Source organism: Bicyclus anynana, chromosome 25, assembly GCF_947172395.1.
Source record: "Bicyclus anynana chromosome 25, ilBicAnyn1.1, whole genome shotgun sequence".
NCBI lineage: Eukaryota > Metazoa > Arthropoda > Insecta > Lepidoptera > Nymphalidae > Bicyclus > Bicyclus anynana.
The window spans coordinates 10,841,448-10,868,173 of record NC_069107.1 but is presented as its reverse complement, the minus strand read 5'-3'; the positions used below and the strand labels follow the sequence as shown (position 1 = coordinate 10,868,173).

General features: G+C 40.7%; 2 protein-coding genes across 2 annotated transcripts in view; one reads left to right on the top strand and one right to left on the bottom strand.

Annotated features, from left to right (window-relative positions):
* LOC112047007 (epidermal growth factor receptor kinase substrate 8-like) overlaps nucleotides 1-5,901 on the top strand; it is a 31,027-nt gene extending 25,126 nt beyond the window's left edge. Inside the window, exons 10-15 of the mRNA XM_052889396.1 lie at nucleotides 229-510; nucleotides 692-705; nucleotides 3,254-3,356; nucleotides 3,744-3,865; nucleotides 4,361-4,549; nucleotides 5,172-5,901. Of these exons, the coding sequence (XP_052745356.1) occupies nucleotides 229-510; nucleotides 692-705; nucleotides 3,254-3,356; nucleotides 3,744-3,865; nucleotides 4,361-4,549; nucleotides 5,172-5,243 (782 nt within the window). The 3' untranslated portion in view covers nucleotides 5,244-5,901. The remainder of the gene's footprint in view (nucleotides 1-228; nucleotides 511-691; nucleotides 706-3,253; nucleotides 3,357-3,743; nucleotides 3,866-4,360; nucleotides 4,550-5,171) is intronic.
* A 602-nt stretch (nucleotides 5,902-6,503) lies between these two features.
* Nucleotides 6,504-26,726, bottom strand: part of LOC112047009 (hexokinase-2-like) — a 37,942-nt gene continuing 17,719 nt past the window's right edge. Inside the window, exons 2-11 of the mRNA XM_024083902.2 lie at nucleotides 23,326-23,550; nucleotides 15,045-15,198; nucleotides 14,545-14,656; nucleotides 14,370-14,476; nucleotides 13,732-13,952; nucleotides 13,297-13,505; nucleotides 12,666-12,803; nucleotides 12,110-12,252; nucleotides 11,599-11,732; nucleotides 6,504-11,298 (exon numbers count right to left, since the gene is read on the bottom strand). Of these exons, the coding sequence (XP_023939670.2) occupies nucleotides 11,209-11,298; nucleotides 11,599-11,732; nucleotides 12,110-12,252; nucleotides 12,666-12,803; nucleotides 13,297-13,505; nucleotides 13,732-13,952; nucleotides 14,370-14,476; nucleotides 14,545-14,656; nucleotides 15,045-15,198; nucleotides 23,326-23,526 (1,509 nt within the window). The 5' untranslated portion in view covers nucleotides 23,527-23,550 and the 3' untranslated portion in view covers nucleotides 6,504-11,208. The remainder of the gene's footprint in view (nucleotides 11,299-11,598; nucleotides 11,733-12,109; nucleotides 12,253-12,665; nucleotides 12,804-13,296; nucleotides 13,506-13,731; nucleotides 13,953-14,369; nucleotides 14,477-14,544; nucleotides 14,657-15,044; nucleotides 15,199-23,325; nucleotides 23,551-26,726) is intronic.

The window sequence follows — 26,726 nt, the reverse complement described above, 5'->3', positions numbered from 1 at the left end:
CTATCATTTGCTGTGGGGATCCCCCCATTCAGCTTGATCAGTTTGCGTTAATATTTTTCGGGTGGTACTTAACAGCAGAAAATGCTGATTTAAGATCAATTTTTCATATTTATAATAGCCCATTACGGGGCCAGCCTTTCGACGTTGTAGGAGAGGTATTTGGCTCTCGAACGCCGCGTCGTCGCTAGGCCACTGCCAGCTACTGAGACACTCACGAATGCCCCGCAGACGACCTGGGCGAGGCGTGGGCGCGCGGCGTGGCGGCGCGCGGCGGGCGCGTGGTGCGCGTGACGTACCCGCGCACGGCCAACAACGACAAGGAGCTGAGCGTGGCGCGCGGCGAGTACCTGGAGCTGCTGGACGACTCGCGCAAGTGGTGGCGCGCGCGCAACCGGCGCGGGGTCACGGCGCACGTGCCGCACACCATCGTGGCGCCCGCCGGCTCGCCGCCCGCCTCGCCGCTGCTGTACCCCAACCCGCTGTACGCGCGCTCCGGCTCCTCGCCCACGGGTAGGGGCGCCGACTGGGTGCGCCGCGAGCGCCTGGGCAAGAAGGGCGAGTTCCGCTACTTCTAGCGCCCGCCGCCGCCGCTCTGACATCGACTTACCGTGGCCTTTCGATAGAACAAAGGTTCTCCTAACATCTACCCTCCACAGTCCAATAGTCACGGCCGTCCACTAGATGGCGCTAGCAGTACCGGAACGCGCCCGCGTGTGCGTGCGTGTGTGTGTGTGTGTCGCTGGGACGATGTCGCGCGAGAAGCTACTACATACACAGATTCACACTACTAACTATTGTGAATCTTTGTATGTAGTAGTTTAGATACTAGGTAATATATGACATCATATAAAAATTTCTGATATTTGTGTAGTATTGTTTCGCTGCGATTTGCTAGCTATTTAAATGACTAAACTGAGATCCGCAATTCAAGTCGTGTCTGTGGTTTGTGACGTCACTCTTGATAGATTGTTACAAATGTGACGTCACAAATTGCGCGTGTATTTGTGACGTCATGGAACACTGGGTGAGAGTTGCTTTTGTGTTGCTTAAATTCGAAAATGACTTCCCGAGCGCGAGGTTTGGGTCTTGACTTCTGTCTGAAATATTGATTTTATGTTATGCTGGCATTACACGATGGCCCATCGTACAGATGGCGCGTTCAATTGGTTAGAGACTGACACGTTTCGGACAAAGGTCAGTGTGGGCCAGCGACTGCGATGCGTTTTGTAAGTGGTCCACTGTTTAATTTTTATGTAAAAATCAACTTAATTAATAACATTCAAAATTTTTTATGTTATTTTTTATTAATAATTTTTTCTCGTATAATACATAATAGTGTGAATATTAAAATTCTTAAATACACATCCAATGGTTGGCGACGGCCCATCGTGTAGCGCCAGCATTATGTCTGTGTTTACGTATGTTCTCTTCTGTATGACTTCACAAACGTAACAAATGTGACTATTTACAATGTACCGCACTGGGACACTTTAGCATATCGACATGAGATTAATGTATTTCTGTAAACTTTGTTGTAGCAGATAGAGTCTATTTATACTTCGGTTTAACTTATAGTTGACGTGTAGGTGACAGCGCGTGTGTGTGTGAGTGCGTGTGTGTACATATTGTCACTAACACAAACGTAACGTTACTCGTATCTGTAGTTGTGTACAGCAGTATATCTGAACTATTTTAGTTGACACCTCAACACTAAGAAATTGTGCTTAAAAATAATTCAACAAAATGCAATCATATTTAATTTAAAAAAACAGAAATCTTTTCTACAATATGTCGGCACAGTATGACTGAAAGTACCAAAAATAAAGGCTGTAAAGTTGTCAGTGTAAATTATCAGCTACTCGTGTATTGTCTAATAGCTAACAAACCCTTGAATCCGTATCAATCATACCACGTTCCCGTGCCATTACGGGGATAAAAAAAAACGCTGTTTTACTTGCTAATAGTGTAGCGTTCCATTGAAGAAAGAATTTCTAAATTCGATCTAGTAGTTTTTGAGCCTTTTCGCTCAAACAAACAAACGAATCTTAACTCTTTGTAATTTTAATGTAAATGAACTCAAGACTCTTTTTTTCTTCAAGGTCAGTTGTGCACAGTGCGAATGTGTTGAGATGGCAGCTAAAACCGATTGATATAATATAGTCGTAACGGTTGTCCGTCCGTACACGTATCATGTTTATATTACACATTTTATACTTTAAAATAAATTTTCTATAAAAGTACACTCGAACGTCTATTCTTTACTCTCCCACTAAACATTTACACCTTTGAGTTTATGAACTGTAAGATAGGCTTCAAAACTTTGAAGTTTAGTTAATTATCCGCCCACAATTATCCGCCCACTTTAATATACTCGCTTCATATTAAAGAAGCAGATATTTGTGCCTCTGATTTAACTATGATTAAATACATTTGCATCCATAAATATATGGGCGAGTGTTGTTTTTAGTTCGGATCTTCTACTGTTTAAATTAATATTTTCCTCTGTGGTCATGGACAAAATAAGCTTAATCGTGTGTGTGCTTTGCTTTGTGTCTGCGACGTGCTGGCGATGTCGTGTCGTGTCGTGTCGTGTCGTGTGCTGCGGTAAGTGCTTACTTTATTTTTTTGTTTTGTGTGTAACGTATGTTATGTTTGACCTATTTGCATTCTGTAATTTCAGGCGAAATTCACTTAATATTTTTATAAAATGGTCTCATTATGCCAGTAGAACTACCCACTTTTTACTTCTTACTTCATTACATTACATTTTAACTTGTAGTCGATCCTATTTCATCTCCATCTGTTTCTTTTTGTCATCTTCTATTGTCCCGAGAAATTTTAATTTTCTTTCCAATTTGTTGCATTCGAAGATTTTGTCACGAATTTAAAAATAAAGTGAAAGTTCTTGCCACCATTCCTAGAGGATATGTTTTGTACAGCTATTTCTCTTATTGTATTCTTTTTCAGAAAGAATCACTTTGTAGTCATGGCGTGGCTCTAACACATATTATCACAATAAACGGCCATTCCACAATAAACCCTACACACCTGAGCCGCTAGTCCTGTCTTAACTTTCACTCTCTTTTCTTTTCTTCCTCTTCCGTTGTAGAGAAGTTTCCATTGTTCTTCCTCTTCTATCGTAGTGTAGAAGAGCCGTGAAGCGGTCTCACCGTGCTCCCTGTCCGCAGCCAGTCACCCCGTCACCCAGTCCGTGCATGTCATCAGTATTTATCATGAGGGGAGTGTTGCAGAGCCGCCGCGCCGCGCGGAGAAGTCGCCGCCGCCCCCGCCGCCGCCGCCGCCTCCGCCGCCGCCCGAGCCTGTGGTGCTGCCGGTCAAGTCGGATACTTTGAAATGTGAGTGCCTGTATGGGGAATTTAATTATTTATATCTAGGTATACTCTTACGTAGGTTAAAGTCAGACATTAAACCATCAGGGAACGAACCAAAATTACAGATGCCTTGGAAAGTCTGAACATGCTCTAAAACTAAAGCGGTAATGAGCAGGACATTTTTCTCGCTTGACGACAGATGGACACTTACAATCCCTAAATGACTAGGTCTGCAAGGAAAAAGGAGAGCTGGTAAACCTCTGGAACATTGGACTGATGACATTACCCAAATAGCAGGAAAAAGACGGGATGGCGGCGACAGACAGGAGTGGAAGCGGTTGGAGGAGGCTTTTACTCCTACAGAGGCCTATATTTCGAAAAATACCAACTAATAATAATTGCTCGTTGCAGCCACCAAGTCTACGAAGTCTGCGATCAGCCAGAGCTCGCTGCACGAGGAACTGAAGACGGTGCTGCCGCAGATCCAGCGCCGGCTCGAGATCAAGAAGACGCCCGACATCTACATACACGAGGTGAGCTCTTCGTCATCTTTCTTCTTCGGCCAGCTTTCATCGTCAGACGCCTATGAAAGCTGGCCTCTTGCGAGGACATCTAAACACAATTCGGTCTTGAACCGTCACTTTCAGCGGCCTGCAATCCGCTTGATGTTGGGCTGTCCAAGTGTCTGGTCGACCAACACTCGCTGGAATGACGACCCCGCATCGGATAGTCTTTTTGAACTGTCTTCCCCGCTCCTCATGATTCATGATTGTGACTTGTTGAGCTGCCACGGTTAGGTTAGGTTCTCTCCTAATTTCTAGTTCGATTACACAGAGATATTCCGAGTATGAACCGCTCCATCGCTAGTGAGTGACTATAAGACAGCTTAATTATTATAAGATTTGCTTTTTGTTAATATTTGATCTTCAATAACCAGAATGATTCTCAGAGTAATACATGATACAGAATAATACGTGATGACTCGATGATGACGATCTGACGTTCCGTCGTCTGCTTGCCGTGTGCAGAAGTCGAACCCCGACGAGGTGGTGGAGTGGCTGGAGGCGAAGGGCTTCAGCGGCACGGCGCAGAAGCAGCTGCGGCTGTCGGGGCACCAGCTGTTCGCACTGTCGCGCTCGCAGCTGGAGCGCGTGCTGGGCGCCGACGAGGGCAAGCGCCTGTACAGCCAGGTGCTGGTGCAGCGGAACATCTCCGGGGTGAGCCTTACACGTCACCTTCATCACCATCATCATCATTACGTTGTTTGTGTGACTCACGTTGTGCGCTCCGAGGCACGAAGGTGTAACGCCACCTTCCCAACTGTTGAGAGTTATTACTGAGAATTTCTTGGACGAAAGAAAAACTTAGTAATAACTCTCATGACCACACTGACTATCATCGTAAATGATGACGATCAATTTCGGGGCAACTAGTGCTTAACGTTTGTTACAACATTTTGTATTTATTGGATTGCGTAAAAGTAAACTTGACTTTATGTGTATGGAATTTGAAATTTAGCGCCATCTATTGACGGACTTTGATATTAGATATTGTCATAGTATAGTGTAACTAGTATGTAGATGGCGTAAAAACAAACTTATATATCGAATACTAAACTTAAATATCGAATTGGTCGAATTGAAACTGCAAATATTTACAAGATATTACCAAACCGTGATTAATGCTATTCCAATGCATACATTCAAGTTTACCTACGTTTACGATCGATACAAACGCTTACATTGGAGACAGAACGTTTTCGCTACGGTTCCCATTTCATTGAACCAATGAAGCTATCTAACTGATAACCACTTTCCCCGCGGGCGTTTCTCCGCGCAGTACAAGACCACGTCGGCCTCGGAGCTGGCCAGCATACTGCGGCGGCTGCGGGAGAAGGTGGAGGTGTCGTGAGCGTGGCGGGCTCGCAGACCCACTCCTCGCGCTGCTAGCTGCGGGCAACGAGCGGCGCCCTACAGAGAAAACTACCGTATGCATAGAATAATTAGCTATGGAGATACTATACATTGTTTGACACGAAATAAAATAGTTAAATGTTGCCGATTTTTATATGAAACCTATTTTAAATCTGTAATTTACGGAGTTGAATCGCACTCAAATTCTCCAACATATTGTGTCGTTTTTTGATGGGAAAGGTAAAGTCACACATCGAAACTATTAAACACCTATAAAAATATTGCTCTGTGTCCTTATACTACACACAACTGTAAATTTAAATCGCACAAGTGTTTTTTTTTACACACAGTAATACAACTTTGACAAACACATAGTTTAGTCTCGCTACAGAGAATATTCGTTCACTTGACCGATGTTTTGCTCTTCCGACTGAAAAATCGATTCTTTCAAGATATTATTTTTATTACGATATGGAAGAGTTAGGAATATTTACAAATTAAACGTAATTTACTTTTTTAGTAAATTAAAAGTTGTAGGCAGTTTTGTACACCATTCAACTACACAGATCAGGATTTTAGGGACTTACACGATGAAAATGATTACAACAGTGCTACATCGACTGTGTAATGTTTATAAACGCGTTAGATCTTTGCTCTCATACTTCAACAGAGGGGTAACGTCTAGCGGGTCGGGTCCTGATGATTATACATCAGGACCCGACCCGCAAGACGTTACCCCTCTGTACCCCTCTGTAATTTGTGAATGAAGCTCTATTAGCGTAGCGTAGTCATTTTTGAAGTGATTGAACTGGACATATAAATACTAATATCATAATATTGTTAATTAAATTTAAGTTATATATTTAATACTATATTTAATTGTAATACTTTATTAGTTAATATATTGTAGGATTGCAGTGCCGGGGTGCGCTGTATGTGCTTGAGATGACAATAAATTAGTTGATGCGATATTTTTGGCTTTCCTTCTCGTGGCGTTCAGTAGGATAAACCGAAAGGAATCGTTACGTTCTTGAAAAGCGTTACGTCATTTGTCCTGACACCCTATGTCTGTCTGCCTTTCGCTTTCTATACGATTGTGTGTTACAAGCTACGACTGGATTCACTTGTTGAATATCTTTTAGGATGATCATCGTCGTCAATACGATTTTTGTGTTGAGGTCAAAATTATACTTAAATAAGTATTATATTGATAGTTAAGGCTCAGGATAAGGATCAGAATGAAAATAAGATATTTTATAAAAAAAACTCATTTATTTGACAACTATTTCTAAAATTATAAAACAATAGAGTAAATATAACTTATAATTATTAAAAACAATTTACAATTTGTAAAATTTTAAATTAAGAAAATAATTTTTTTATCTATTTTTCCAATCTTTAACAATTGTAATATAATTATTATGTTTTACTTATAAATGTACTTTGTACCTTCATTGTGTAGCATAAATTGTGATGTACCTAACGTTTCAATATAAGACGATATTTTTATTTTATTTTTGTAAATAAATAAATTTATTATAATAAATTAACTTTTAATGTTCCTAATTACTTCTTATTTCTATAATGAGTACCTATGTAAATTCTCGAGTTTTTTAACTGTCAAAATGAACTTGATATCAAGCTGGAGATACATTCACCCTTGGACGGCAGTTCAGAGCACTTGGCTACAGGGGCTGGGCTGGACATCGAACTCGGGACTTCACAAGTCCACAGACCACAAGGCCACAAATTAATTGTCTTGCAAACAATTCTTACCTTCAATTAAATATCAATAACACATAATTAATCCATAAATTCAACAATAACATTTAGATCTTATGAATAAGTCTATATTTCTAATATTATATGGAAACAATAAAATATTCTGTATTTCAAAAAGTTACCCAGCACGTGGCTCTTGATAATAAAAATATTTTATTTAAATATATAAAAGTTGCCGTCCAAGTCTTTTTATTTGTTACTTATGCTAATTAATATAACATTTTCATAAAATTACATGAGTTGATAAATAATAATAATTAAAATAGTTCCTATATCCTATAGATTCATACGTTTGCCGACTAACACGAAGATAGATAGTGTAGAAAACCCTTATTTTCTCATTGTATATTTGCTATAAACTTCTTACTGGTTGAGTCACTGGGATAATTTAGGTTAGCGCAGACACTCGGGCAGAAAAATCGGAGCAAAGAAAAATTGGGAGACGAAACGTCTCTATAAGAAGATCTTGTGTGAGACACAAAGATCTACGGATTTAGAACCGAAGGGAGCTGAGTGAGATAAGACTCCACGCGTCCATGAGGTATGGAGGCCCGCTGAGAAGATCTGAGGAGACCTCGCAACAGTTTATCTTAACTATTTTCTCATTAAGGCTGCAGTCCACCAAAGCGGAGCCAGGCAGCAGAGCCGAGAAACGAAGAAATATTTACCAATAGTATTGCACTAACTTGACATCGGTCTATAATTAGGACTTGCGAGCTAGTTTAAAAAATCATACAAAACCGCTAAGTGCAGCGGGGAAACGGAGCAGGGAATCACGTCTGCAACTCCACTCCGCATTACTTTCTCACTTCGCTCCGCAGCCTCGCTCCGGTGGACAGACACAGTATACAACTCCGCATTAGTCCGGTGGACAAGCAGCCTTAGACGCTCTCACATGAGCTCATGCGTCTATGATAGAACTATTCAGCTATTATTTTAAGTGCGACGACACGCCTGGCACTTCCGACACTATTAGCACAGTAAACAGTATTATTATAATGTTTACTGTGCTAATAGTTCAGTATCCGAATGTCTAACACGGTATTTTTTTTAAATACTTATTGACGATTCAAGGCCACTTCGTGGTTATCTACATATCTGTGCAAACGCAAATTGCCTACGCTAGCAGTCGCCCGATATATCAAAGCCGAATGAAGATAGCAAGATAACGGCTGATATAGTATCACATATACTATACTACACATATAGTGATCACAATTTCCAATAAAATTCCACACCGAAATAAATCGTATATTCTAAGATGGTGTTCAATTATCAAGTTTTTGATGAATTAATTTTATAAACAGTTAATTTATAAATTAACGCAATAGGTTGTCGCTATATATTCCTAATGGCCTTTGACAAAAAAATCCATGAACCTAAATCTCGTGCTAGTAGACAAAACGTCTGAAACGTCGTCAATATATCATACGCTAGGCGCATACCTCTCTACAGCTACTGAGTATGGCACGAATAATAATGTTTTCCTACTAACTAACTATCTACCTATGTACAAGCACAGGTAAAAATGAGTGAACTTGCACTTTTTCGATCGCGTAAAAGTAAACTTTATTTGTATGCAATTGAAACAGCGCCATCTAATCGCGGATAACGTTGTCTATTTTTGTAACTAGATGGCGTTAGTTGTCTTTCAGTAAAAATATAAATGTTTAAACTGAGCTATCTAGTTGAAAAGAAACACAATTTGTGAGTTGGTGGCACCAATTCAATATAATTCAGATGCAAGTATACTTTTACGCAATCGCTGGTGAAACGGCGCAATTATTTTTGTCTGACGTGTCGTGTCGCGACGCATCACTTTGACGAGGCCTTTACACTCTGTACCAAGGTAGCAATTGTCTGACATGTGGCCTGTGGGCTACCTATCACTACCTACTATAGGTACTTTACAGAGAACCCTTGTAATAGCCGATAAACTGAAATATTTTGTGCAACAAGACTTTGCAACTCTCGCTAGAATTTTTCAAAAATAGCCCTATGTTTACTACCACTATAGTATATCAGATGAGCTATCATCTGCAGTTGTAGACGAGTTGTTGTATACTTATAGAATCTGTCAGTAAATATTTGTAATATTTTTTTATGTTCGTCAAAGTATGCTGCGGACTTGAGTTTGAGACAAATGTGAAATTTTTAGAAGGTAATTTAAAACAAATATTTTTTAAATAATAGGTTGTAAAGATTCCGATCCGACATAGCATTTTGTTTCTTATGCCATGCAAATGTTTTGATTCAGAAGTATTACAATTCATCTTATTCATTATGAGTGGAATATGTTTTGCTTGGACATAGGGCGTCTTCAAAATAAAGTTAGGGTTACGTTACTCAAAAGAACAGCGGGGAAATCGGTAACTTCAGGATTGTCAAAGTCGTACTCATTATTTTCCCCAGTTGCTTCAGTGAGCAACAAATTAAAAATAACGCGATATTGAGTTACTCTCCGACTCAGTTTTGTTCATTGCGATGAAGATTGAGAATGTCACTACTAGTCCACTCATACACCTACATACCTATCTACGATTTATATCTACATATCTACATTTAGCTAATCTCTAATCATAATTAATACACGCTTTCAGTCATTTACACGAACAGCCTTAATATTTGCAGACAGATTGCATCTGCATTGACACGATATGATCTACGAACTGAAAATGACAAAAACACCACATGTATTACAGTTACGAACGTGAATCCCGTCTTTTAAATTTAATTATATTTCAAAAATAAATTAATTGCTTTATACTCATATCTCACGATTGTCCAATACACGAACTGTAATTAGTGGCTGTACTATTAATAATATTTATGAATGTAATGTATCCACCTATATATAAAACTAAATAAGTAGTATAAAATATATTGTGGATGTTCATAATATAAAAATGCAAAAATGTCAAAACCACATTTTCTAACAAATGCTTTTTACAGAATATCATAAAAATAAATCGTCGTCATCAACCCATATTCGGCTCACTGCTGAGCTCGAGTCTCCTCTCAGAATGAGAGGGGTTAGGCCAATAGTCCACCACGCTGGCCCAATGCGGATTGGCAGACTTCACACACGCAGAGAATGAAGATAATTCTCTGGTATGCAGGTTTCCTCACGATGTTTTCCTTCACCGATTGAGACACGTGATATTTAATTTCTTAAAATGCACACAACTGAAAAGTTGGAGGTGCATGCATGGAGCAGTGATAGCCTAGTGGATATGACCTCTGCCTCCGATTCCGGAGGGTGTGGGTTCGAATCCGGTCCCGGGCATGCACCTCCAACTTTTCAGTTGTGTGCATTTTAAGAAAAATAAATACAACAATAAAATTAACTTTAACAACAAACCTGGAATGCTAACCGCAAAGTTTCTAACAACAAAATGTTTCTTAAACTTTAAGAACAATATAACCCGTGCCAGCGAGTCTTGAACATTACGTCATGATCTAAATTTTTTTTTATTTAGTATACAGGTTGCTTGGGAGTATTTCCCATAACTTCAAGGTGTTGACGAGTCCTCTTATAGGAGCCGAACTGCATAGCCAATACTTTTTTAATTAAAAAATAAAACCTTTTCATGTTTTTATACAAAGTAGTTCAAATAATTCCGACTATCCATCTAACACTCGCCTATAAATATATTTACATTCTGAATTGTAATTTCTAATATGTAAAACTTGGCTACTTCATAATTATAAGGATGCGTTTAGGGGACAAATTTTAAGATCTATTTACAAAAGAAATAATATTTACCCCAAAAATATTAATTTCCGAACACAGTTCGTTGAACATTTTTTTTAATTAAATTTCGGTAGCGATTGTAACCCCAAATTTATAGGAAATACTCCTACCTTACCTACTACATTAAAAGAACTGTGATAGCAGCATTTCGTATATAATTGCTATACAGGACTAATAGGATTATTTATTTTGCTTTATACTTTTACAGTTAATTTTAAAGCTCAGCGCCAATCAATTGATTGTAGGGATTCCAGACCTGCCTACCAAGATCTCCAAATACATTCTTGATTCACGTATCTACCTACTACGGTGGTCGGTGAAACTTATATGGACAATTTTTGATTCACTGATGAGTCACCGGCGATGACACGCTGACCGGTGAGTTGCGACAGTCGCGGCACGTCTTATGGCGACAATCGCAACGTCCTTAGGGGGACCGCGCCGCGACGCGCGCGGCTATGGCGGCTGTGAGCGCACTGCCTTTGCCGCTGCCGTCCTCTGCCCCCTGAAGAGTAAACTGGAAAAGAAAAAATAACCTATATATTATCTTCATTCATTCGTTTTGTTTTATTTTGTCTGCAATACGACTACGTAGTTTTAGTCAAATCTATAGTTCTTCTACAAAAACAAATGAAGATGCTTTTCAAAAAAAAGTCGTTTAGAAAAACAAAAATTCAGCTGACTGTCCAACAAATTCGACGTATTAGACAAGTTTTAGTAAAAATGACGGCCTTATGCCATGGCGCGTTGTCGTGGTGCAAAATTGAAATATTTTCCTTCCATAACTTTGGCCACGTGTATAATGGTGGTCACTCACCCGGTGGTGCGGGGCGAGCAGCGCGATGTACTTGTCCATGAGCGAGCGGATGCGCGGGTGCTTCTTGAACACCGAGCCGTCCACCGCGACCGCCGCGTGCGCGCGCCCCATGCGCCGCAGGATCGTGGCTATACCTGCGGACACACTCACGGTCAACACCGAGGGCTTCTCACCTTGTGTTTGCGTACGTACGATTGTAATAGTAACAAGTTTACTTTTATGCAATTGAAACTTTATTTGTATGGAATTGAAACAGCGCCATCTATTCACAGATTATTTTTTTCTTTTTTATAACTAGATGGCGCCGTTTTATTTTCATATGTTGAATATTTATTTTCATGTGTATGTATATTTTATGATTTTTCACAAGACAGTTTAGCTTTGCATGTAGTAGTAAAATTGTTTATAGTGTACCTAAAGGAAAAGTGGGGGGAGGCTGTGATATCGAAATCTGTACTTATATCAAAATAAACCCGCAAAAATTAGAGGATGCATCAGCACAAACACTCACAGACGGAGACGAGTTGCGCGGCGCGGTTGGACAGGATGCGCGCGACGTGCTGCGCGACTAACGCGTCGTCGCGCGACACCGGCGCGCCGCACGCCGTCCGCAGCGCGTCCGACGTCTGCGACCACGCGCCCGACAAGTTCTCTCTGACAAACAACGACAATGTCGATATTAGTTGAGTTGGAGACCAACACCGAACAGAGAACTTAATGCCGTGATGTTTGGTTATTCTTATATATTATTATAGTGATGATGGTAACGCAGTTTTTCTTTCAACACTTTCCCTTCGTAAAAGGATCTACTTCTTTATTATAATGGAACTTTTAAAAATCAAAGTCTATAGCGCAATATTTAGTTTAGAACTTCTTAAAAGAATTTTGATAGCGATCATTACAGAGTCAAACAATGTCACCGTGCCAGGGAGTAACATAGGCTATATATATTGTCCTAGTACTCCCACGTGAATGGGATCTGCGCTGGTTGAACCGCGAAGTTTCGCTAGTATCCTATAAGTAGGGACGCCTAGCTCTATAGTGCCAGAAGTAAACTGAAGACTCACTGCTCGAACAGGCTGAGGTGCGCGGAGTCGAGCGCGCCCCAGGCGGGCGGCGCGGGGAACAGCGCGTCGCGCGCCAGCCCGCGCAGCGCCGCGCACAGCAGCTCGCCCAGGTACTTGCCGCCGATGTACTTCTCGAACCTGTGACACGACACAGTGTTGCTCAACTCTGAGTCCAGTAGAGATAATCTCAGGGGGCCTGACCCGGCTAAGGCGCGCGGGAAATTTCTCCCTCGGTTGTGTTCTTTTAGGACTGAAGCTCTGTGGCTCTGTAATGTCAATAAGATGTCCAATGGGCAGACTGCGGTTGCTCGCTGCCCTTCGCTGTGGCAGTGTCGGTATGTGCGTCAGTGTACAATTACGCGTTTATTTAAAGTGTAGTGTCGCAGAGCCGCTAGTTATTAAACGCACTGAATCTATGAAATCGGAGGTCCCTAGAAACACAGACGCCGGAAGGGCATTCCACATTTTAGCAATTTTAATTATTATTGAAAACAAAGGGAGGCCATTGTTCACGGCGCGGCGTCTCGCTGTTCTGTGGTAGAATGGCAAATGGACGAACTAAATTGTAAAGTCCCTTGTCCAGCGTTAGACGGCCATCAGCTGATTAGCGACGTACGCTGCGTCCACTCACGTGAAGGACGCCGGCAGCAGCGAGTGGTCGTCCACCTCCGAGTCGAAGGCGGAGCGCAGGAAGGCGAGGCAGCCGTTGTCCCCGAAGGCGCCCCACTCGATGTCCACCACCACGTCGCGCACCCGCGCGTGGCGCGCCTCCCAGTGCTGCACGCGCTCGGCGCGCTCCATGTAGCAGCCGTTGGAGCCCGTGCCCAGGATCACGCCGATCTGGAACCGTCACTTCACGGCTCACAATCGTGTTGCCCGGTACATATGCAGGTACTGATACTAGTAAAAATCATTGGTGCAACGATTTTCAATAACTATATCTCTTAGATATCAATCTTCTCAGATGTAAGAATATGGCAGAACTTTAATATTCTTCTAAAGATCTGTTTTCTACTAAAATACTTTAGTACATTCATTCGAGTAGTACAAGAATAGTGATACGTACCGCGACTTCGGGGTCCTTGTGCGCGCCGGCGACCAGCGTGCCGGTGGTGTCGTTGAGCAGCACCTGCACGGTGACGCGCAGGCCGCGCTCGCGCAGGCAGCGCTGCAGCAGCGCCGCCACGTCCACGCCCGCCATGCCGCTGCACTTGAAGCTCTTGGTCCACGTGATCAGCTCGCCCGACGAAATCGAGTGCTGCTTCATCGGGAACGAGAAAGTGAACCCTGGGAAATTAAGCAAATTGCTTTTAAGATTAAATCATTGATGCATCTTCCATAACCCTCACGATCACATGGGTCAAAAAGGTTAAAAGGCAAAACAGATTCTTGCTCTTAGCGTCTGCGGACCGTCTTCTTCATTCCCTACTCTCGACCTCCTTATCCCTCTTGAGAAAATTTATGTTGATGATGAACCGAACAAACTCAGACTATCTGCAGTTTTTTGTAGAAATAATTGACGGATCAAGCAGATGTGACCAAAATCATCATCTATAAGCAGACCAACTATTTGTAGGTCACGAAGGAATTCTACGAAGCCTTGCACTGTGTCCAATGTTATGGTCTTCTCCAGAAAATTATAGTCAACGTTGACGGTGTCTCCCCTGTGATAATGAAAGTTGATTGAGTAAATGTGGCACGTACCCAGGGACATCTCCTCGTGCTCCAAGCCCTCAGCGCGCACGAAGTCCTGCACGCAGTCTGCCAGGAAGTTGAACAGATCGGCGCCGGAGCCCAGTCTCAATTCGTCACTGCATCAACAAGTCATCATTAGGAGAGATGAGGCTAAACCGACCCGATCTGATGTGGTAGTATCTACCTGATGTGGTAGTGCTTGACGTCCTCGCGCACCAGCTGGCCGGCCCGCAGCTCCAGCAGCAGCACGCGGAAGTTGGTGCCGCCCAGGTCCAGCGCCAGGAACACGCCTTCCTCTGAAACACGTATGCGAACATTTATTGTTGTGAAACCTTCGCTTGAATAAAATTAACAATTAAGGATACTTAATGAACACCTCGCCACCTGTGCTGTGCACAGCTCGCACCCACACCCACCTGTGCCGTCGGGCAGCTCGGGCACGTACGTGTTCTCCATCTGCAGGCTAGAGGGGCGCTCCCGCAGCCCGCTCTCGATCTCGCGCTGGAACACCTCGCCACCTGTGCTGTGCACAGCTCGCACCCACACCCACCTGTGCCGTCGGGCAGCTCGGGCACGTACGTGTTCTCCATCTGCAGGCTGGAGGAGCGCTCCCGCAGCCCGCTCTCGATCTCGCGCTGGAACACCTCGCCACCTGTGCTGTGCACAGCTCGCACCCACACCCACCTGTGCCGTCGGGCAGCTCGGGCACGTACGTGTTCTCCATCTGCAGGCTGGAGGGGCGCTCCCGCAGCCCGCTCTCGATCTCGCGCTGGAACACCTCGCCCACGCGCCGCAAGGTGGCGCCACACAACACGAGACTCGACAGCCGACTCTCAATCTAGAACCAAATCATTCATTCAAAGTAAAAAAGTCCATGGCATACTCCTTCCTCCATGGCAGGGAGCCATGTTATACATATACTGAGTAGTGAGGACTCTGTGCAGAGACCTACTCATGCCGCGTCAGTTAACGGAGACGGAGTAGGTATAAATAGAAAACACAGAGCGCACCGGGGATCGATTATGAGTGATGGGACAGCGATGAGCGAAGATCATCCATCATTTAGACATTTATTGCACTCCAATGAGAAAAGTATTCCACGACCTACTCACCGATCGATCTCAAGTAGTTGAAAGATCTTTTCTATTGGAGGTAAGTAGGTACTTTTTAATTAATCCCCTCACTAAGAAGAATTTATTCGAATACTTGTTGTAATTTTTATTGACATTTATAATGTGACCAAATCCTCTATAAATATAACAGGTTATAATTTTGCTATTTTAAATGACAACGGTTTTTGTGATCATTTAAAGTAGAAATAAATAATTAATCACGAAAGGGTTTGACTTGAAGTTTGGTGTTATAAAAATGTAGGTGTTAAAATACACATAACATACATAAAAAAGCTCACCATACAAATAATAATCATCTACCAAAATACTACGATAATCGAGGTAGAGTTGTCAACAGAGTGGAGTGTGGACACTTGCTCGTTACTGATAAGTGATAACTCCGAGTGGAGCCGGAAATGTGAATAAATAGAAGTTATTGACATGATACGGTACTTTATTTTTGGATCTTTTTACATCTCCTAGCCGACGTCGCGCGATTTCACCCGATTTCACCCGGTTCCCATTCCCGTAAGAATACGGGGATAATATGTAGCCTTCCTCGATTAGTGGGCTATCTAACACTGAAAGTATATTTCAAATCGGACTAGAAGTTCCTGAGATTAGCGCGTTAAAGCAAACAAATGAACAAACTCTTCAGCTAGCAGATAATCTCCAGATATATTTGTCGACGGAATATCAATATGTACAGATATTGAATATTTCAGTTTTTGACCATCGGAGGCCGCAGTCGTTTTGCATTCCACAGATTTGCTGACAAAGCATTAAAGTATAATAATCACAATAAAGGGTACCGCTCAGAAATTACGGCATAGTGCTCAGGGTTATTTTATTATACAGTAACAGCCTTCTAAGCGTTATTCACGTTGGTTCATTTAACAGATGAACTTTTTCCAAGGGCTTGTAATCTATTACACGTAGTTATCTTTCAGCAATTTAATTTCTCGATACTACGTTGCATTCCCGTTTAATTAGCGATGGTACAGTTTACTGCGATTATCGCATTATCTCGGCCGCGACAAATCGTTTGGCATTTGACCACAATCGCGTAGGTTACGATAATTTTCCATCAATAGGACATTTATCGATAATCTAAATAATAACAAACGGAACTGCGCACTCGTCGCAGCCACCGATGCGTGGAAGTTAATTGAAGATATAATTGTGTTGACACTGCGGTTAAACCTTGCACGTAAAAATATAACTAGATTTTTAGACCTGAATTTTTGGCGTGAAAAATTAATTTCTTTAATTGAGTGTCAAACCAAAAAACGAAACAAAATCGGAGGACAGACTTTGGCGTTGCAATATCATCTTGATTTTTGTTAATTCGAACAGTTCTTAAGAACAAACTCTTCAGCTTTATAATATAAAAAACTGTGATAATATTTTTAATTGAGGAATTATGTTGTTGTGTTATCTCGCAAAATGTTTAAATTAATTGGTGGCATGCAGCGGTGTAGTGCACGGTAATTATTCAATCAGAGGGCGAGTCGCGGGTCGCGGCGCCTGTCGGTCGCGGCAGTGATTATAGTCTGGCAAGTTCGTTAATGACACTCCCATGATGTGCGGCCGACGGGGGGAAAGACGGCGCGTGTTTCATTCATCCCTACACGCCCCCCAGCCCTTGCGGAACATCGGGAGTGTTACAAACGAATTTGTCAAACTATAGTGCGGCGGGGATGTTACTAATAACTGCGTAGTTTTATGATATTTTTTACGGGACATCCTGAGGTATCGCGTCTCCAATCGTCAAAGCTCCTTCCTCGTCCTTAGATTCCTAACAACCTTTCGCCAAAGAACCTTAAAAGGTCGAACCCAAAGCAAGAAATCCGTCCCGTTGATTGCATTGAAAGTCTCTGAAACTATTGAACCGATTTGAAAAATTACTTCACCAAAAGCTATCAATGAGTAACCAGCCATATTTTAACGTCGTATTCCCACAGGAATGGCAACTACGCAGGTAAAACCCGGGTTTCTGCTAGTATTAAGGAAATGTTAATTGACCGCGTTTTTGAATAGGTACTATGGACAAATACAAAACAATCGCAAACACTTTTACATATTGAATAGAAATACTCTTACGTAACGACACTACTCACTTCCTGAAACGCTGATTAAGTTCGTTATACAGCGGATTGCGGTCGGGCAGAGTGGTTAAGGCAACGGGAAACCACTGCACTATTTTCCCTAGTCGTCAGTAAGGAAAAGTCTCAGAGAGTGGACCGGGATCGCGAGCGCCGCACAATTATTTCGCCTCGCGAAGGATTGAGACGAGTTCAAGAAACTGACTGCCAACCTTCGCTAGTTGGAGAGGCACCTTAAGAAGAAGAAGAAGAGTGGTTAAAGAACTGCGCGGTAAAGACGCGAAAATATTTAGTTACTTTTAAGTGCAGTATGTGATTTTATACCTATCTAACTAAAGGAAGCTTTGGATCTGCGTTAACAACCTTTTTTTAAATCGAGAAAACTGTTAAAAAAACTTCTTTATAAACTTCTTTGAACAAAAATATACATTGATAGTAAATCATTGATTGTGTTTCCCAAATACCTTTTGATTTCAAGAAATATTCTTTACAAGTTATTATAAATACTTTACTGGTACATAACTAATAATTGTAATTTTCTTTTGTTAATTGGTAATTAAATAAGGCTGATTTGTAATCATTCATCGTTGTAGTAGCTGGGAATTATTGTAGCAGAGCGTGACGTCAACGATGCCATAAATTGCTAATCAACTGATTAGAACACACGGCGGTGAAAAACAGCAACAAACACGCACTTTCTACACTAGGTACATACTGTCCAAGGCCGGCTCCGTTTGTTATGATTGAAAACCTGTTACACTACTGCTTTAGAACGGAACGATAATAATTTAAAATCTCCTAAACGCGTGACCTTGGCTTCTCTAGACAGAAAAAAATTTTCGTGATTACCATATTAGAATGCATACAAGATTGACTGGATTTCGTTTGCTTAGGTCCCATGGTGCTAAAGTGGTGACCCCTTAAAGAAGGCACTGTTGGTCGACCCCTAACTAAGGTTCACGACATCAAATGGGTTGTCCGAAAGTATTCACAAAAGGTCTATACCTATTAATGATGATGGTAACTTGTGATTTAAAAGTTGGACGACATTAGAGGCCCTGTCTTTGGATTGGACCCTTCTCCATTGCTTTCCAAATGCATCTATACTTCACTTCATTCACCAATAGGAGAAATGAGAACTAACTGCATGCACAAATAAGCTAATTCAAACCGCACCATTTCATTCGAATGCTAATAATTGAGTCTGTATCGTTTGCGTGTATTCTCGGAGCTCCGTGCACTTGACCGCAGCTAGCGAGCTGCGTACGTTGATACGATAGTACGGACGGCTATTTTGGCTCATTTATAAGTATCGAGGAAAGCGTCTATTTCTAATATTAGGTAAGCTCTTGCAGCTTCTCTTATATGCAGGAGAAGTGACAAGCAAGCCATCATCATTATCAATCATATATTGGGCACAATTTTTGGCACGAGTCTTATCTCAGAATGTGTGGGGTTAAGCCAATATTTCGCTCAATGCGGATTGGCAGATTGTACATAAGAAGAGAATTAAAAAAAGAACTCAGGTATGTAGATTTCCTTACGATGTTTTTCCTCCACCGTTTGAGACACGTGATGTTTAATTTCTTAAAAAATCTGGTTCAGTTAACGGACAATGAGTTCAAAACCCCAAAAAAAAAGAAGTAATTGGGATTTCTCTTCTGGAGTTGGGGAGTTGGCAGTGTTGGTGCGGTGAGCACGTAAAGCTGTCGGTCCTGCACCTGATGTCCCACCGGTCGTGCCATATTGGTTGTAAGCAGTGGCGTGCACAAGATTTTTAACTATAGTATGCACTATAAGTTAAAAGTCATATTACTAGAAAAATGTTGAATGTGCAAGTGGAAGGTCATAAGAGGAGAGGAAGGCCAAAAAAGAAATGGTTACATTGTGTGAAGGAGGACATGTGTGTAAAAGGAGTGGATGATGAGTTGACGAGTAATAGAGACGAATGGAAAAGATTGACATATTTTTCCGAGCCCACTTAAGTGGGATAAGGGTAAGGAGATGATGATGCACTATAAGTTAAAATTGGAAAATTCCTTGTCTAACTATGTATTCTGTGGTCCAACATAGGTTTGTATTGAGTCCTTAGGATAGACAGTGCATTTTTACATCTGTAAGTGCACACCACTGGCTGTAAGCCCCTAGCTCAGCCCACAGCACAATCGCCGGAAGGACTGAGCCACAGTATACTTATGTACTCTGACGGAGCCGTGTGACCTGTCAGTGGTCGCGGCTATTTGTGACCACTCGGTGAACGCAACGACTGACCCCTCGACTGCGACAGGAACTTAACACTTCACAATGATAAGCAAAACTCTGACTGTACATTGTTTAGGGTTATTCGCGTACACAGAGAAGTAAATAGTCACCAACAGTCACTTGAACCGCTCAAGATGAATTTTGGTATGATGATAAATGGAACCTTGGAGCAAAATATAGGGTACTTTTTGACCCTAAAATAAAAATAGAAGGGAGTGAAATAGGGGTTGAAAGCTTACATTCTTTTGCACGCGGACGAATTCGCGGGCGTCCGCTAGTTATACTATAAGTATAAATATTTATATGTAGTATGTATGTAGGTACTTTCAGTGCAATATGATCAAATTAACTATCTAAGTAACACCGTGTTACATGTAACGCAAGTTATAGGTAGGTACACTTACTTGTGTGTATTTATAATTAAGTTTTATTTTTTATTTATGATTTTTTTTTTAAATAGAGTCAATAAATAATTATAAACATTGAATCGCATTATCTCGTTTCTATAATGAGTCGACGCATTAATTAATTATTGTACTCTTTATTTTTTATTTAATATTTTATATCTATATTTTTTATTGTTTTTTTATTGCATAAAAATGTTTAATTGTATATGTATAATATATTTTTTATTTTGATTAATAAATCTAAGCGTTATAGGTATATCAATACATTAAAATCCGGTAACTTTGCCTGAAACTATTGATTGTTGTTTTGTTAGTGACCGAAAATACACCGATATACAAATACGAATCGCTGTGCGCAGAAAAACAGTATTATTGATAATAATATTGTTTTACAGATAATTCATATATCACCTAATCAAAGTAAGCCTGGATGAGCCTGTAGGCCGGTGCAGGGCACGACATATGAAGTGAAGACTATGACTTACTGTCAACCAATAGCGGCGGATCAAAAATAAAGCTCTCTCTCTCTCTCATCCCACTGCAACTAAAGAGAGAGAGCGACATTTTCGGTTCAGCCGCTTTCGGTCGACTGTCTTTACTTTTCTTTCTAGGCCTGTGACTGCCACAGGTCGCCAAACGAGCAACGCAAAGTGTGGCCTCCCCCTTACACTCGAGGTATAAGAAATAATGTTTAAAATGGTCCGTTTGATTAGTTGCATCGGTTCTCGTCAATCAAACTGCAATTTGTCACAATTGCAGCGAATTGACTGCGCCGGAGCCGCACGCGCAGGGCAGAGACAATCAGAGACAAGATTTATATATTTTTAAGACAGATATTAATGTTTCCGAGAGTCTGTGAGTCCGTAAATCACACTAATATTATAAAGTCGAAGTTGTATGTGTATGTGTGTTATGTTTGTTCCTCCTTTACGATGCGGCTTGCAAACCGATTTGATTGAAATTTAGAATAGAAATAGATTTTACTCTGTATTAACGCATAGGCTAATTTTTCATACCAGAAAAATCAATGGTTCCCGCGGGATTTTTGAAAAACTGAATTCCACGCGGACGAAGTCGTCGTCCGCTAGTGTATGAATAATGAAAAAAAATACAAAACACCCGACTGGTTAGAACTAGTTTTTTGTTCTTTTTCTTTTTCTTTAATTTATTTATTTCTTGTACACTTTTTAGTTACGAGAAAGATGGTGAATAAGAATATAATTGTTACGTTTAGTAAATGTTTCCTATTTGAAATTCACATGAATTTTAAATACCCTTCTTGTTAGTCGGGTAATAAATCACGGTATTAATTAACATTTTCTATGGTCCTTATATACAAGAGGACCGTGCCTTTGACCTTACTACTTTTAACAAATTCATAAAAAATGTCTTAATGTTAAAATAATTAAAGTCCAAGTTTTCCTGCTTCAAGTAAAAAGAGTTTTAAATAAATATTTAAAGAATTTATTTAACTTTGGCTACTATCAATTCGAAAAGATGTGAAATTTTTTTAATAGATATTACTTAAACCTTTTCATTAATTACCTATCATATTCCTACATAGTTCCTAAAATTATATCCTAGCCAAATAGGTATTTCAACGCTGTCTTCGCAAAAAGTCAAGTCAGTCAACTAGCAATAAGTAACGAATCTACTGTCGGTTAGGACCAAAAGTACTCGTCCAAGCACTTGAGCTTTGCCTGTAATTATGTAATTTATACCGATACGGTTTCGCGGCAATTAAGTATGTAATTACTTACTATGTTGTACAAACTATTGTAGGCATATATTCTGCTTTAATTATGCTTTTTTTATGAAGTTAATAAAATAATTAATTAGCCACTTATAATATAATTATTGCAAAATTAATAAGCGCGACTGCACCTACGAACTGATAAGCACCTGTTATCAGTAAATACCCAAACATTCCACATAGCTCACGTGACCCCTCACCTGCCGCCGACTGTGATAATGATCCAAATATAAAAAGATGGGGTTACTCGGGGTCACCCGTCAGTGAACCCGCTACACTCGACACTGTCATGACTGTCACTCGAGGTCACTACTTCGACATCGTGATATGATTACAGTGATATTAAAATGAATTTGGGTGCTGCGATATCTGAATCATCATTATCAGCATATAGTAACCCATGTCTGGGCCACCCTCCTTATCATTATCAACCCATAACCCCTCACTGCTGAGCTCGAGTCTCCTCTCAGAATGAGAGCGGTTAGGCCACTAGTCCACCACGCTGGCCCAATGCGGATTGACAGACTTCACACACGCAGAGAACTAAGAAAACTCTCAGGTATGCAGGTTTCCTCACGATGTTTTCCTTCACCGTTTGAGACACGTGATATTTAATTTCTTAAATTTCACACAACTGAATCGTTGGAGGTGCATTTTCCGGACCGGATTCGAACACACCCTCCGAAATTGGAGGCAGAGGTCATGTCCACTGGGCTAACACTTCTCTTCCAAGAAAGTCAACATTAATTTATTACAATTGCGTGTGCGTGTGTGCGAGTGTGCGTGCGACTGATGTGCGCAAGTAGTTGTGTAATCTATGATTATTATAATCGTTTTATCAAAATTAGGAAAGTCCTTCAGTAAGTGCCATTGATTACCTATGTAAATGTTTTCATTATTTACAATGAATGAAAATCATCTGTGGTAGTTCCACATACGAATCCCATCCAATATAACTTCATTAATTAATTTTAGTCATGACCTTGTTCTTGCAACGACATAAAATACTTCGTCAATAAACACGTGAGTTGATTTTCTGCTTTAGTATTATTGACACTGGTATCTGCCTCGTTAGTCCGGTGTGTTTTCTGGTCATGAAGTCTTGGGTTCGAATCCTGGGAAAACTCAAAGAGCACGTTAAGCCATCGGTCCGATATTAACATCAGCTGCATTATCACCCTGAGCCCGCCAACTCGCATCGGAGCAGTGTGATGGGTCCAAGCTAAATATCCCCTCTTCTACACGGAAGAAGGCTTGGCTTTCTAGGCCGTTAAATATGACGTATACTGGTATGACTACAATGTTTCCAAGTCAGACTGTAGTTACCTTGAGCGCGCGCGGCCTGTCCTCCAGCACCAGCGGCGGCGGCAGGAACTGCTGCTCCCACGCCCGCGCGCTGCCGACGCTGCCGACGCCGTTGCTGACGTCACCGCCGACGCCGTTGCCGACGCCGTTGGCGCCGTTGTGGTACGCGTGGCCGTTGGCCAGCACCTCCACCGAGGGGATGTTCTCTACCGCGGCTGACATGCTGCGACGCTCGCTCCGCTGCTTCTGCGGACAATATAGCATGCTGTCTAAATATAAACGTGCTAATGAGCCTCATAAGAAGACTCGCGGTATCTTTTTGTCCAACGATGGAAAGGTGCAATAGAGGAAAACAATGTTGGAAGTCCAAAGAAGTTATGGAAGAAGATGGAGGTGGCCTTTAATTTCAGATTCATGTTTCAACAAAATATACTAACTAATGTAACTAACATTTGAAATGTAAATATTTGCAAATTATGATATTTACATAATTTTGGTAGTCACGACGGACATAAAAGTCGTTAATATAAAGCAAAACTGAGCTAAATTCATCATCGGCGGAGAAGTTTACGTAAACATTTATAACAAGGTTTTGAGCTTGATATTTGCTAATAAACGAAACTTATCACTTATTTTCCATTTACCCGAAAATTTTCTATTCCCAATCTCATAAAATACTAATTGTTGTAAGGAACACACATTCCGCGAGTGAGTCTCGCTGCATATTCTGTTTTATTATACTTCGACGAGCAGTGAACTGGTCCCCGATGTTCCGACGAGGCGCGTATAAATAGCAGCCGAGTGTGGGCGGGCGGTGACGTAGGGCGGCGCGCCTCCACGCCGGCTGAGATGTGGCGCACACTGGCCTACTAATCCAAGATCCGAGTTTGAAACGACTTTCACCCATCTGTTTAGTGGATGAAAATATTTTACTTGTTGATACAAGTATTTTTCATAATTACAAGTATTTTTCATAATTAGTATGTTAAAAAATATGTTGCGAGTAGGTTGCCTCAAGAACTCCTGGACAAACTAAGAATAAAGATAGTTAGTAATGGTTAATAATAACAATAATGTGGCCAGGTAATAGACCTGCTATAGTGCTAGTCGATCGGTCAGTGCGTCGTGCAATAATTGTTGATATTCCAAATGACGATAATCTGATTAAAGCCGAAAAGAAAAAAGTATCAATAAAAAATTTGGCCAAAAGGTTATTAGGCTATTTTATTTACTTTATCTACGTCCTTTTTGATATCAAACATTTTTCATTCATTAAACAGATGGGTAAAGGTCGTTTCTAATTTTGATCTTCTACTATTCAAGCGGCTCGCTCTCCCACGATTTGGTCGTATATGCTGTGTTATCGGTTGGTGTGTTGGCCTACAGTGGAACATCGAGGAAGATAGATCTTATATTCCTAATATTCCTCCAGAGGACCTGGGTTCGATTCTTATAAATTTCATTTGAATGGACCTCCATTCTTATAAGAAAGACTTCTCTATTCCAATACGGGTTTGCGAGTCCAGGGTATACTGGCAGTTGTTAGTCAAACATCAGATTGGGGCTTAGAGAAAGTAGATTAGAAAGCGCAACTAATTGCAGCGTAATAGCTAAGTGCACCTTTATAACAAAATATAATTCTAACGAACAAAAAAAAACAGTATCAATAAGGACTTCACAAATCCTGAGTAAAGCTTTTTTTTTATTGAGAAATACTACAACTTATCCTAATAACTATACAAATGATGCCCACGTGTCCTATAACCACAAATATGTGCAAGTGTCAAGTACATAAACTAAGATTATTATGGTTCTATGAGAGACTATTTGCGTTAGTTTTAGTGCATTCGTGACAACGCAGATCGCGCAAACTAATGCGCAGCGATGTGAGTACACACAAGTGAGTACAGTCTCAGGAACAGTGCGGCATACTAATTACACACTCGTGCACTATCATCTACTTTACGACGGCTTAGCGGAGAAACAATAAAACAATCAACTTCATACAATGCTAATTATTTACTCGAGTATATCACCTAATCTACCATTGAATATATTTATAGTTAAAAGGAAATTTTCTTATTACCTTTGAAGAAACCGCTGACAGCGAAAGTAAATTTGTTGGAAATATAATTTGAAAAAATGTCTGACATTAGAGTGCCCAATCACAAAAGGGTGGTCAGAGTTTCAGAGCGAGGAACCTCCTCACAATACGCGCCGTCTCAAGAATCACTGCCTTCTGTATCCGACTCTTGATCCAACAGTTAATTGAAAGCTTCTTAAGGTGTTGGTCAAAGCTTTTCGCTATCAGACCATTGACTAAAACGACTATCGGAACAATAATAGTTGCCTCAACATTCCACATGGCGGTAATCTCATGAGCGGGGTCCAATTATTTTGATACTTTTTACTCACAGGAATACTCATTATTAGGACATTTATGGTGTCTTTTCAAAATTATTATCATCGGGTGTACTTTTCCACTTTAAATTTGTCCACGTGAATAAAAAACCAATAAATTAAACCGAATGATGTTGAGAATTTGAAATGGAAGCCATTTTTTATATTGTACAAATTTTAATATATAAAATATGCGAAAGGACATTCATCACGAAATTTCTAAAACCGTTTGACGTACAAATATGAAAGGCAGGGAGGTAGTTTATAATTAGTAGATGTGTAATAAGAACGGATTTTGCGATATGTCCGGATTAAGGAGGTAAAAGGGCAGACGAAGTCACAGTCGTCCGCTAATATTACATATTTATACTTTTAACACAATAAAATTCAATTTACTTGACAAATAGTCTGTATAAAAAACATATTAACAGTAGATAAGTATGTAGATATTAGGCGAAGGTAACTCGTTCAGCTGACGACAACCCGAGCAGTTGTCGGCGTGTTGTGGTTACGATATATCAGATACTCTACTGACATGTGAGGAGTATCCGGTTACCACCTGACAAGGTCTTGAAGTAAGTATAAATTAGACTGAAAATCCTTTTACTGGTTGACTCAGATCGGAAGAGGAAGTTGGCCTATTTTATGACAAATGGAAATACATCGTCTATAATAGATAAGCAATATGTATAATAGAAACAAGTATATGACACGAAATGAGGAAACGGCTTGTTTGTTTAAAATGAAATGTATATTACAAAAACTAGGTAAAGACTTCTTTAACAAAGTTACCGTTGATTTTTTAATAAGTTAGTCAAAGTCAAAGTCAGAATTCATTTATTTCAAATAGGCTGAGTTTACAAGCTCTTTCGAAACGTCAGGTAATAATATTTAACTTAAGATAATAAAAAACTTAAAATTAAAGTTAAAGTTACGAGGGTTCCAAAGCGCCCACAACAAACTCAGCCTCAGATAATCAATACGACGTTTTAAAGAAAACGTGCAGTGATAGCCGTGTAGAT